We start from the raw sequence: 12,300 nt of genomic DNA, 5'->3' as shown, positions 1-12,300 counted from the left end.
ATTTCACATTGTCACTAAGCAATGGTCTCAGCTTGACCGTATATGCATGTAATTACTGTGTAAAAAAAAATTATAATAATAAAAAACTGTTTAATAAGAGCAAAGCAGCCCAATTAATACGCCTGTGGGAAATTGAAATTTTCTTTCAAATGCTGAGATTAATTCCCTAATTGTGGCAGCACGCACGGCCTCACACCGTTAATCTGCGTCGGTAATAAGCCACTCATCTCAGAAATGGTCCGGAGCCAAAGTGGACAGCGACTGATGGAAGGAATCCGTGTCATAATGGACCCAATGAACCCGGAAGCTAAGAAGAAGTGGTGGTACTCTGCCGCCACCTGCTGCACTTTTGTGACATGACAATGTACACAAAGTATTTTCTTTTATGTAACTCTGTATGAATACTATACAACCCCCCCCCCCCGAATTTTGAAACTGCCCCTACTCCCGACAAAATAAAGACAGCAAAAGCACCCATTCTATCCAGTACCTGCCAAGCCCAAAGCTTTTTCCAATAAACGTCCATATAGGTCGAGCAACAACAAAAAAAGTAACACACTTCATCATCAAAATATCACCTTCACAAATAGTTTTGATTGATAGCCAGAGACCCTACAATTGACTGGCGACTAGTGCAGTTGATACCCCGCCTCTCGCCAAAAGTCAGCTGGAAAGGTTCTAGATCACCCATGACACCCGTGTGGAAAAGACATAAAGTGGATGGATGGACTGTCAGAGAGATCCTAATTTACGAATGGTCATATTTTGCAGTGGTGTAAAGCTGCGCCCAGACACTCAGAGTGACACGCTTCCAAGAGAGGATGATGAATTCTTGTTTAATTTGTCTGAGAGGCAAAACATTAGCAGCAACTCCCAGCAGCTTGTAGTACAACTCTGCACGACTGCATCACAGACTGTATAAAACAATAATTGAGTTGATAAAAAGCTCAACGCGTGTATTATTTGTATAAGAAACTTTATCACGATTAATTTCATTATTTTATTTTATTCATTTATTTTTTATGGCGTGCAGTATTTGCGCCTGCAGTGCCTTTAAGAATGTAACGGCACTGAATCAAATTATGCTTGACAACAACAGATGGGATAGCGACTCATTAACGGAAAACAAATGAGATATTTAATGGGGCTTGGATAAAAAAAAGTGGATAATAAACGAGAAACAAATGAACAAAAAGCCAGTGACTAATAAATAGGGTACACATGTCAACTTACTATTTATTTTTATTCACATTTAACATGTTTGTGCATTGTGCCGAGACAGCTACAGCAGTGCTCACAGTTCATGATTAACGTCATACCCATGTTAACACAAAATAATCTGATGTTGAAAAGATAAATATTAGATCTCAGTGTAAAGCCTGGCAAGCACTCTTCTTTGCTTCCGTTGTCAGCAGTGTTGCATCTCACATGCATGTAGAGCCTCACGCTCTTTGCAAATAAAGACAGAGGGGCACACGGGATGCCGCTCACAAAAAGTGAAGGGTATTGAGCTTTGGGATGACATGTCAGGATGAAGCTAAAACGTGTTATAGATGCGTTATAACCTTCAATAGAGAACTTAAGTTAACCGCCGCTTGACCTATGAAGGACATTTTGCAAAAGTTGCTGTACTGTAATAAGGAGCTGAAGAGCAAAGCTCACAACAGGTGTTCTGAGGATGTCCACCTCTGACTTTCTGTAACTCGTCCGTTCTCGCTGTACAACTGTGTTCCAAAAAGTTTCGGGAAGGTCAAATTGATCTTAACTGTAAAAGATGGAAATGCAATTCTGGCCTTAATCCTGAAATGTCCACCCCGCAGTCCAATATCCCCAATATATATATTTTTTTTTTGTCAGATGTATAATCTGTTTTTGTAGCAGTGTAGTTGCGCAGCTCTGGCCGCAGAGCCTGCCCACTTGACTCGAGACAGGGAAAGTGCAAATTTTAAAAACAAACCATGACATTAATAAGCATCCAGAATGTGTGTCGGAAAATCATTTTGTGTGTGCGTGTGTGTGTGTGTGTGTGTGAAACAGGACAATAAATGTGCATTTGTCGCTAGGAACACTTGTGAGGTTAGGTTACAGGTCAATGACTACGTCCACATCGGGTTGCCTCGAAGGTGAGGTATTACTGGTGCAAAATGTGGAGATCACACCTCAAATAACACACACGCTTGGACTTTGCGGGCCGCCATCAAGAGCACCAGACGTCTTCACATGGCCACAGAAGCGTCTGAGTCTTTGGGTTGGTTGTGTACGACGTGTTCCAGCTGCCCTGAATCCGAGACGTCATAGCTGGTCTTGTACTTGGCAAGGATCTTCATGAGGGGACGAAGCTTCAACCACCACTGCTCCTTAGGGATTCTGTGACTGTTGACAGACGGGAGCAAAGATGCACTTCACTTGCCTGGCTTGCGTTGTTATTATCGTCAATAACTAAGTAAATGGTTAAACGTATTACATAACGGTAAATTCAGTTTTTCCCATTCAAACACCGCACAGGTCTTCTCAAAGCAACATTTTCAACTGTCATAGAAGTGTAAAAAGAAATTGAGTACAATGTGTGATGTGAATATTTCATTTTGGGTTCTGTGTTTTTTTTTTTTTCTGTCCCTCAAGCTATATTGGACTGAGAAGAAGAAACAAGAAACCATTGTGCCACCTTTGTCTCGACGGCAAGCGATGTCTCAGTCAATTAAATTTTCAGAGCGATGGTCATCATTATTTCTATTCTCTTTGCCTTCACTTTTATCTTCTGGGGTTGTCACGCAAGAAAGGCATAAAAGGCCAAATAAATGCAATATAGACTTGAGGCATTAATATTTTATTGGATCCACTCCATTCTTTAATTAGGCCCACCGAGAATTTACATTGTTACGAAAGTTGTAAAAAATGGTTACATTTCTTAACTGCTTTGGTCCCCTAATAACTGGTTAAGTGAAACATACTGGGGTTTTTTTTAATGCGGTTTTCCATTTTTATCATTAAATAATCGATGGATTTGTTGAACAAAAAAGAAGTGTGTACGTACACACGGGTAGTATCTAAATTGAACAAATTTACATGCTGTATATGTATTTATTTTGTCATTAAATAATGTTATCAATTAAAATCAACTGGTTCTGACTGGGTTTAAAAATAAGAAGAATGACTATTTTATATGGTACATGTTTTCTGTTTTTGTTTGTTTGTTTTACTAATCTATGAATTGAGAATTGGAGCTTGGATGCAGTGTTTTGACTGATGTTGCGCACGTTGAACTGGTCAAATGTTCGGCAATACGTACACGAAATCGGTCTCCCCCTTAAGTTGGACCACTGGCTGGAAGATCAGAGCTCTGCGGCGCATTCCCAGCAAGCAGCAACTGTCCTCAGTGTTAGCAAACACTCTGCCTGCAAAGGAAAAAAAAAAAGGAAACATCACAGAAGTCAAAAATAGACTGAGCTGTATTTATAGGCATCGGCAGACAGTCGGCGGTGACAAAGAAACGGATGAGACAACAGACGTGACTACAAAGAGACAAAAGCAACATTGAGGAAATGGGTTGCCAAGCTACAACAAGACATGGGCACGTTAACGCGGGGTTCTCGAACTTGAGCGATGAAGAGGTATTGAGGAAGCATGACACCTACTGGTACACTGCCTCGTGGGGGGGGTGAGGGGGGAATACTCATCAGAAGCCTTCCGTTGAATAATTAATTCATGACAAATTATAAATATTCATTGGTTGACAAAAGCCTAAATCACTGACTGCCATTGACGACGATAGACGGCTCGCTGTCAAGTTATTCAGATGAGTGATAAATAAGAAATAAAACAATAAGGAATAGACTGGACGAAAATAAGCGTGATGATCCTTGCAGTCAATGAGTGTCAGCGTGACTTATGTGGCAATGTACCAGTACAGTGCATTTATGATTCGAGTCTAAAAATCTAGTGGCAGGTGGGAAACTGCAATAGGCGACGACGGTGGTTGACACGGTAGCGTAACGGATGGGGCAAACTGACAAAGACATGGAGCTAAAAAGAGGAAGATGTCATGGAGCCAGCTTAAAAAAAAAAAAAAAACAACATACAGTTACCTTCATCTTATGTCATCCACCATGCGAATATGAAATAGATAAAACAACAAAAAAAGAGACACATCTGGACTTGAGGTGGAACTTGAATTCATGTGGTGCTTTAAAACGCATCATGCTAACTGGATAGTATTGTAAATAATCGTAAAATAATTTCGTCTTGAGCGACTAAAAATACACCAAGATGGCAGGTGGAGCGACTCCATGACAGATCTCAATGATTACCACATCTCACTGGGGAGGGACCATCGACTACTGTGACATCGATCATTTCTCTAATAAGGAAAGGACATTCTGCTCTCACCTTGTCTGAAAGTCTCCACCAGCTTTTTGGTGACCCACTGCATGGCCTTGGCTGAGATCTTGGTCCCAAAGTTTCGGTCAAACGGAGACGGAGCGCCCCCCTTTTTCAAACATTGAATGAGTAGGCATTCCTTTTTAGTCACAGCAATTATTTCCGATCCACAATTGATTGATCATCAGAATTCTGTTGGTTGTGTTCATTTATATTTGGAGGTTTACAAGATGCCCCTTCCACTGCGGAATCACAGCAGAAGAAGAGGAAACAAAGAAGCTAATGGCGTATCAGACAACAACAACTCTCCCGCCTCTGTATTCCATATTTAAATGGATGTATGCAGTTCTTAGTTGCGGTCCTAATTCCCCAACGCGCTTTATTATTTTGTTTCCTGAATCGCCTAGCTTGCTGCAGAGAAAAGCCAATGTCTCTTCTGGGATTCATCAAAAGCGTGTTTGATCCAGTTTTATCTGTGCTAATCTCAAGACGCGGAACCAGACCAAAACAAAACAAAGCCCATCTGTGAGCAAAGGAAGATATTCCCTTCCTCTATGCGCACTTGTGGCGATGCTCAGTCAAAAGGCAAGTTGCGAGCCCACCTGCTGCATGTGCCCCAGCACATTCTTCCTGCAGTCAAACACACCCTTGCCTTCTTCACTATACAGCTGGTAGATGAAGTCTGTGGTGTAGTTGTCATTAGAGTTCTCATTTCTAACAGGGGGGGGAAAAAAAACAGGTCGTCATTTGGGTGCATGATTTTTTTGGAATATTTAAACGACTTTAGTTTTCTTTTATGGCGTGATGACAGTTTAAAATACCTGAGCACCAAACCTCGTTGAATGCTTGTCTTCATTTTCTCCGTCAAGTGCTCAACATTGGCCTGTGGGAGGAGGAAGAAGAAATGGAATGCATCACAACACAAGGGCAAATCTGTGAATGTTCTTGGCTTGAAACCGATTCAAAATGAATATGAAAATGCGACGTTTTGCACAATCAGACCAAAACGCATACGAAGAATGAATCAGGTGTGCTCGGAGGAAGACGATGGATCACCTGCAGATCCCTGATGTCAAAGGGCTCCTCGTAGATGTACGCGGCGTCCGCACCGGCAGCGAGGCCCGCGACGGTGGCCAGGTAGCCACAGTAGCCTCCCATGGTCTCGATGATGAACACGCGCCTCTTTGTCCCGCTGGCCGACTGCTTGATGCGGTCGCAAGTCTGATACGTGCGGATACGCAATGTTACACGGTCGTTTATTAATGAGCAATAGTCGTTAACTCAGAGCCTTACCCCTAATGAAATGTTCCCTTTGTCCTGTTTTTTAAGGACTAATGTTGGCCGATGATGGTGTGTGAAGTACACCAGCTCTAATATACGAAATATTTTTTTGCAGTCATGAGTCATGTAAAGCGATCGTTCTGCGTGCATGATTTTTAAGGGCCAAGAACCAAACGAGGCTCAAGCTAGCATGAAATAAAATTGAGAGAATATTCCAAACACGGTTCATCGCTGCGGTTATGCAGGTAAACGGTCTGCAGATTTCGTCGACAGATGTTCATTTGTTGTGGCTCGCCCAAGACTTCATGCCAACATGCTTTGATTCAAAACAAGACTTGTCGCAAATTCTGGTGCATGATCAAACCACCGTCTGTCTAAGACAATATTTACTGGCCAGAAATACAACGACAGTAATTGTATGTCATATGTGCAAGAAATCTATTCCAAAGCAATAGCCTCGCTCTTCTTTCAAGCCCAGCCTTTGGAATCGATTCGCTATTTCCAGGCATCCTGCCTTCAAAGAAACCATGTCAGATTGCAAACATGAATGATTGAATCACCGTTGGAAAAAAAGAGTCATATCATTTGCATCCTCTTGTCATCATCTGTACAAGGTGTTGTGACGGATGGACCGGCCTTACCTCCACGATAGCATTGAGGGCCGTGTCTGCACCAATACTTAGGTCTGTACCCGGAACATTGTTACTTATGGTGGCGGGCAGCATACACATCGGGATGCAAAAGTCCTCATAGGTAGCGCGTGCCTCATACAGCTGCAGCAGACTCTCAAGCGCCTGAAGCGGCAGCATTTAAATACAGTATGTGTTAGAGCCACACGACAGGCACATCCCTCTCCGTCTTCGAGAGGGTATCTGCCCTTCCGGCTCTTCCCGTGCGATTGGCCTTTTTAGCACGGACAGGAATGAACAAACATGGAGAATGAAGAGCGGGAAAAGAGAAATGAAAGGAGTTGTCCAACTACACCGGAAGACGTGAGATGAACGGAGCGTGACCGTTTCAATGCGGCGTGACGTGCGGAACCATCAGAAACAAGCTGACGGCCGCAACCGCCGTATCATGAGAGGATGGACGAGGCGAGCTTTGATACAATCAGAATACGCAATGAGGGAGGGAAACAGACGAGAAAATGGCAGACGGTGGCATCAAGACCTCCCACGTCATAATCTCGATGGGAATTTCTGATGAAATTGGGCAGATGGATTATAAAAATTGGCATTGCACGTGCATTGAGAGCCAAGTCCGCAGCGTAGGCATGCTGTTCAGCCCCCATTTTGGATGCAATTGCGGGAGAGCCCGGTTGTAGCCCCCACTGTACTCCTTACCTGGCGAGTGACGAGTGCCTTGCCTCCAAAAGGTTATTTTGATAGCAACGTTTTCCGAGCGGGAGATTCTTCCAACAAGTGCGGAGAGTGCAAAGGTGTGTATTTTAAGTGTATTTGTGTCCTGCGCAGCTACTCTAGTGGCCAGGCCCATGACTTACAGTAGTAATGGCATTCAGAGCTGTGTCAGCTCCAATGCTGAGGTCTGAGCCTGGTATATTGTTGGAGACCGTGGCCGGGACCATGACCATGGGCACACAGAACTCCTCATACTTTCCGCGCGCCGTTAACAACTCCAGCAGCGACAGGAAGGCCTGCAAGGGCAGAGCCAAGTGCTTTAGTGTTTGCGCCGGGTGGCGCTTTTTGCCGGGTTGGGTGAGGGGCAGGGTGGTTTGAGTGGGTGCTACTTGCCACGAGGAAGGGAAAGGACAAATGCGGAAGAAATGTGCCAAAGGGAGGAGCCAAGCCTATCACAACGGAAAGCAGCGAAAAAGACAGATACCACTCTACGTACATTTGAGTCTCTGCATTACACACACAAATGCACCTCGGTACACACAATATATAGTCCAGTACTTGCCAACATATCAGTTAGAGAAAAAATAAGCAAGGGACACTGACAGGATTGTATGAAACAAAATAAAAACTACAACAAACATGAACTGTTAATTTTCACTATGATTAGTTCTCTTTAAATGAAGTCCCACATTGAATGTTTGAAAATGAACATGAACACAAAAGTGGTAAAAGGCAAGGACTGATGGGAATGAACACTACCACAGCAATACTAAAACACTTTGCATTTTGTGAAATTGATTGTAGAAGTAGTAATAATAAGAATCAACATAATCATAAACTGCAATAGCCTTCGACCTTAAACCGCAGCTTTCTCAAACATCTTGAATCAACTGGCATTTAAAATGAAAAGGGTTCTTGAAAAAAGGAATTGAACAGGCACTAAAAATCAATCTGGTTTTGACGTCAAAATTGTATTTGTGACATATTATGGATAACGCTATTTCAATATCATATGCAGATACATACACACACACACACACACACAAACACACACACACACACACACACACACACACACACACAGTGATGTCTTGAGATACGAGGTTATTTTGCGATGACTACACTCCTAACTCAAATCCTCAATATATTCTAAACAATAATTCATGCCATAATAAAAAAGGCGGCTGGTAATCTTCCAAGTACAAAGGATGCTTGCAACATACCTCAAATCCACCAATTACCAGCAGTGCATTTATGTTGTGAGTTCGCATCTGCTCAGCAATTTTGCCAACATGCTTTGCGGGAAGTGTTCTAAGAAGGAAAACAGGCCAAGTTTGCTGCAGTAACGACACTTAAATCCGCCAATTTGCATGGCTCAGCATCGAAAGAGTTGAACAGGTAATGGTGACCTTACCTTTTAGTTCCCAACAGCGATCCCCCCTGTCCTGTCCATCCTCCAACATCAGACCATTTAATCTCCTTAATCTGACGGGAAGACAGGAGCAACACGTGCTTTAACAAGTTACTTCGATGACTTTTGTCCTTCTGATTGCTGCAGTCTGGGGCAGATCAAACATTTCCTCCTTGGGGGGGTCTCAATGTTAAATGAAAAGGGATTTTCTGGCACACTTTCTTTTTCCATAAGGGGAGGGAGTGGACGTGAAGAGCACTGAAGGAAAAGAAATCTATTACTCCCTGCCGGTCTCATTTTCTTTGGGTCAATTGGAGCAGCCAGTTTCCAGATAGCACCGAGTGCACAAGGGATGTTTAACTAACCAGTGGTATTGGAGACAGTTTGGGTGAAGATAAATGGCCACATTGTTCATTATGTGCTGGCCTTTGAATCAGCCGGAGTTGGCTGTCTAGGGAATTAAGGTTAGTGATTGTGAAAAGGTCAGGACAGGATTAAAATAAAAAAGAGAGAGAGAGAGTTGAGAAACCATCTCAAACAGTCAGGGAACAGACAAAAAACATTTACCGGATTACAGCCCAGAGAGAAAAATGAAAGACAGATAACAGTTTTGTTTTTTAATCAGAGGTGGTTTTATGTGCCCCTCAACATATTTTTAAAAAGATTTAAAAAATGTCTCTCCTTTTTTTCTAGCACATCAGGTTTTTGAGACTTTACTTTTTTTGTTTTACTTTACAATCCAGATTTTGTAAATGTCCCCAGTGTGGGACAAATAAAGGATATCTTGTCTTATTTTACCATGCGTTGTAATGATAGCTACGACATTTGAAAAAACAATCCAGGTGTTGCTGACTCTTAATTTATTAATGTTACTAAAATTGCGATATGACATAGTATATTATGATTATCAGCGTATTAATAAAAAAAATTAAGAAATGTACTTGCCTCTCTGATTGAAAAATGTGATAAACATTTGTTGACCAGTGTACTTAATCACCTCAATAACTCTGTCAACTTTTACTTTTTCTGTTTACTTTACTTGTTAGCTTGGTTTAAAAAAAATTCCAATGGCAGTCGGTATGTTATTCTACGAGGACCTCTATTGGACAAATTGACGACTACAACAGATTCAGTTGAAGCAGAACAAAAAAGCTGCCAAAATACAGGCCGACGTTGTGTAACGGGTCTGCACAGGGGGTGGGGCATGGACCATTTTGAACGCATTGTGCGATTCGAAGAGTAAAATGTAGTGTGATTGCGATGGCGTGGATTGCGAGGAAATAAATGACGTCAAATAGTGCCGAAGCACTAAACTTACCTGACCTTTGTAGAAGCCCTCAAAACCATCATTGACGGCAAACATTTTGTGCCCCTCCGAGATGCCCACCCTGACAGCTGAACGGACGGCCGCATTCATGCCTGCCGCGGGGGCGCCCACATTCAACACCGCCACATTAAAGTTGCTCTGATGACAGAAGAATCACCGCAAACATCCCATGAGCATCATGGGAAACAAAGCCGCTTGTCATCAACGGCTTCTTGAACATTTCAAAAACGCGACATCTGGAGCTACGGCGGATCAGCGAGTTCGCTCGGTTTGTCGCAACAGTGAAGCGCAAGGCGCTGGAGAAGGAATCAATAAACGCGTCGTGTTCTGCTCCAAGGTACACGCTCCGACTGTCTTGATCGTTTCCACAGCTGCACGAGTGCCCCTGATGGGAACGCCACAGCATGAGGCGGGCCTCGCCGCCTGCACACTTCACTGATTTTCTGTCCAAAGCTGCCTCCGCAGCGAGGCACAGCGGCAGGCTGCAACAGCCCATCGGGGAGATGAGCACAGTCAGCCCTCAGCATGGACCAAAGAGGTCTTATACCACTGCAGCTGAGATATCCTTGCTCTTCTCGCAGGGCGCGACATCTGACTTGATAATTATGTGCGTGACAAGCACTTGACTGGAAACGTGCTTTAATTGCGGACCGAAAAAAATGTTCAAAGAACGCTGTTGTTTCTGTTTGGCGTTAGCAGCAATTGCATATCAGGTCGGGAAAAAATTGTTGTGACTCACAGTCGGCAGTTCAGACTCCGGTTTACGATGAGCCAGCAATTTGTACGTCTTCAGATTGTTCTCAAAACTCCTGCAGTTAAAAAAAAACACACACAAAGAAATTCTTAGCTTGTTCCGGGTGACGGGAAATATGGAGCCCATTCCAGTTGACAAGGGGAAATATTCAAGGCTTAATAAGATGATTATGATTATTTATTATCGTGTCGTCAAAGGTGCCCTGTTATCCATTTGCATTGATGCACACATTTAGCTTCATTTGTCTCTATGAGCTCGTAAATCCAAAACTGTTTTGTCTTGGCCATAAGTGAGCCAAGGTCAGAACGATTGTCTTACCTGCCACGGAGCTTGACTGCTTCTTCAAACTTTTTTTCATCCATCGCCTTCTGCACCTCTTGAGTCTAAAACGACAGGCGGTCATTCAAACGTATGACAGACAGGTGCAAAACATGTTTTCTCCAACCAAAAAAAAACAAATGATGACAAATCGAATGAATGCAGGTAGAAACCAAAATGGAAAACATTTGGATGATTACTTTCTCAAGTCAAGAAATGCAATGAAACTGCAGGGTGAGGAAGCGCAACGATAAAAAGTTTTGTTGCTCAGTCCCTCTCACTGAGTGAAACTCTGCCATCGGTTTGGGATCATTCTGAATCGGACACAAACGCCTCTCGAACGGCACATCGCCACGCGCAACGGGAGGCGCCATCACTGTTGAGTGCGCGGCCATTATCGGTGCAATTAAGGCTCGTCTTTATAGTCAACGTCGAACCGTGTTGCCAGACCAATCTACCACCTACCATCTGTACACATTCCATCAGAGGCAAGCGCACTGATTGGTTGCCGCACAGAGACACCACGCAGGCTGGCGTATTGGCTGTGGTCTCCAGCAGGGCGAGAACAGCCTCCACACCCATTCGGCTGGCCTGCGTGAACAGATAATAAACGGTGACGCTGCAGAATCAATCAACACTTCATGTCGCTTTGTTTCTTATTCATATTGCGGCCAAAAGTTTGTCATTACTATTATTACGGGAACTGGACTACAACGTACACAAAAAAAGTTCATGCGAAAGTTCAGAAATAGCACAGAGTAAAGCCAAGATACAAATCAAGGTTTGGGTTTTTTTCTGTGAAGGTCTTCCTCTTCCTTAATCTTGCATATACTGTTAATCTGTTCGTGGGTTTAACGTGCAACCTGAAGCTACTTCTCCTCAGGCGCACTTGGGTTAAATCGATAATGCCCCGTTGAGACCGATTCTCTGACTCTCCAATGAGGAGTTCCGAGAAAAGCTGAACATGAAGTTGATTTTGTGAGCGGCAGCGGGCCGGATTTCCGGTTGAGCAGAAAAAAAAATGGCGGAACAAGATGGGGCTGCTACGGATGCAGTCAACATACCAGGATACGGTCAAAAGCAGAAGGGGTGCCTCCTCGCTGCACGTGACCCAGGATTGTCACTCGCGTGTCGAAACCCAAACACTTGACAACGAGCTGGAAGGATGAAATGCAGAAATTAAGCCGTCATCGCAAACATACTGAGTCCTGAAAAGGCGCATGCCAATAAAATGCCCACATTATTGACGTCAAATTGTATCGAAAAATCTTTACATTTATATATATTTTTTTACAAATAAGCAATACATAGTTCATTACACAACAACACAAACACGGGCACTGAAACAGAACACAACTAAAAATAATAATCATAATAATAATAATAAAAGCTGAAGAGAAGGGGAAACAGCAAAGCACAGGCAAGCCATTCTAATTTTTCAGTCATGTTAGTCATGTGCAGGGCGTGGGGGGGG

At 43.2% G+C, this 12,300-nt stretch overlaps 1 protein-coding gene across 8 annotated transcripts in view; it reads right to left on the bottom strand.

Annotated features, from left to right (window-relative positions):
* Positions 1–1,211: 1,211 nt before the first annotated feature.
* Positions 1,212–12,300, bottom strand: part of LOC109512656 (ATP-dependent 6-phosphofructokinase, platelet type-like) — a 17,769-nt gene continuing 6,680 nt past the window's right edge. For 2 of the 8 annotated variants that reach the window (XM_019864542.1, XM_019864544.1), the window contains exons 9-23: positions 11,891–11,983; positions 11,292–11,417; positions 10,827–10,891; positions 10,494–10,563; positions 9,746–9,892; positions 8,431–8,501; positions 8,240–8,327; positions 7,160–7,312; positions 5,434–5,598; positions 5,199–5,260; positions 4,980–5,091; positions 4,387–4,486; positions 4,086–4,091; positions 3,290–3,395; positions 1,212–2,373 (exon numbers count right to left, since the gene is read on the bottom strand). In XM_019864542.1, coding sequence (XP_019720101.1) covers positions 2,217–2,373; positions 3,290–3,395; positions 4,086–4,091; positions 4,387–4,486; positions 4,980–5,091; positions 5,199–5,260; positions 5,434–5,598; positions 7,160–7,312; positions 8,240–8,327; positions 8,431–8,501; positions 9,746–9,892; positions 10,494–10,563; positions 10,827–10,891; positions 11,292–11,417; positions 11,891–11,983 — 1,521 coding nt within the window. In that variant the 3' untranslated portion in view covers positions 1,212–2,216. Of the gene's footprint in view, positions 2,374–3,289; positions 3,396–4,085; positions 4,092–4,386; positions 4,487–4,979; positions 5,092–5,198; positions 5,261–5,433; positions 5,599–6,299; positions 6,453–7,159; positions 7,313–8,239; positions 8,328–8,430; positions 8,502–9,745; positions 9,893–10,493; positions 10,564–10,826; positions 10,892–11,291; positions 11,418–11,890; positions 11,984–12,300 lie in introns of all 8 variants that reach the window. The other 6 variants (XM_019864540.1, XM_019864541.1, XM_019864548.1 and 3 more) reach the window with 3 other exon arrangements.

This window comes from Hippocampus comes, unplaced genomic scaffold (genome assembly GCF_001891065.2).
Source record: "Hippocampus comes isolate QL1 unplaced genomic scaffold, H_comes_QL1_v1.1 scaffold389, whole genome shotgun sequence".
Classification (NCBI taxonomy): domain Eukaryota; kingdom Metazoa; phylum Chordata; class Actinopteri; order Syngnathiformes; family Syngnathidae; genus Hippocampus; species Hippocampus comes.
The sequence above is the reverse complement of the archived record's forward strand: the minus strand, read 5'-3'. Positions and strand labels throughout refer to the sequence as shown.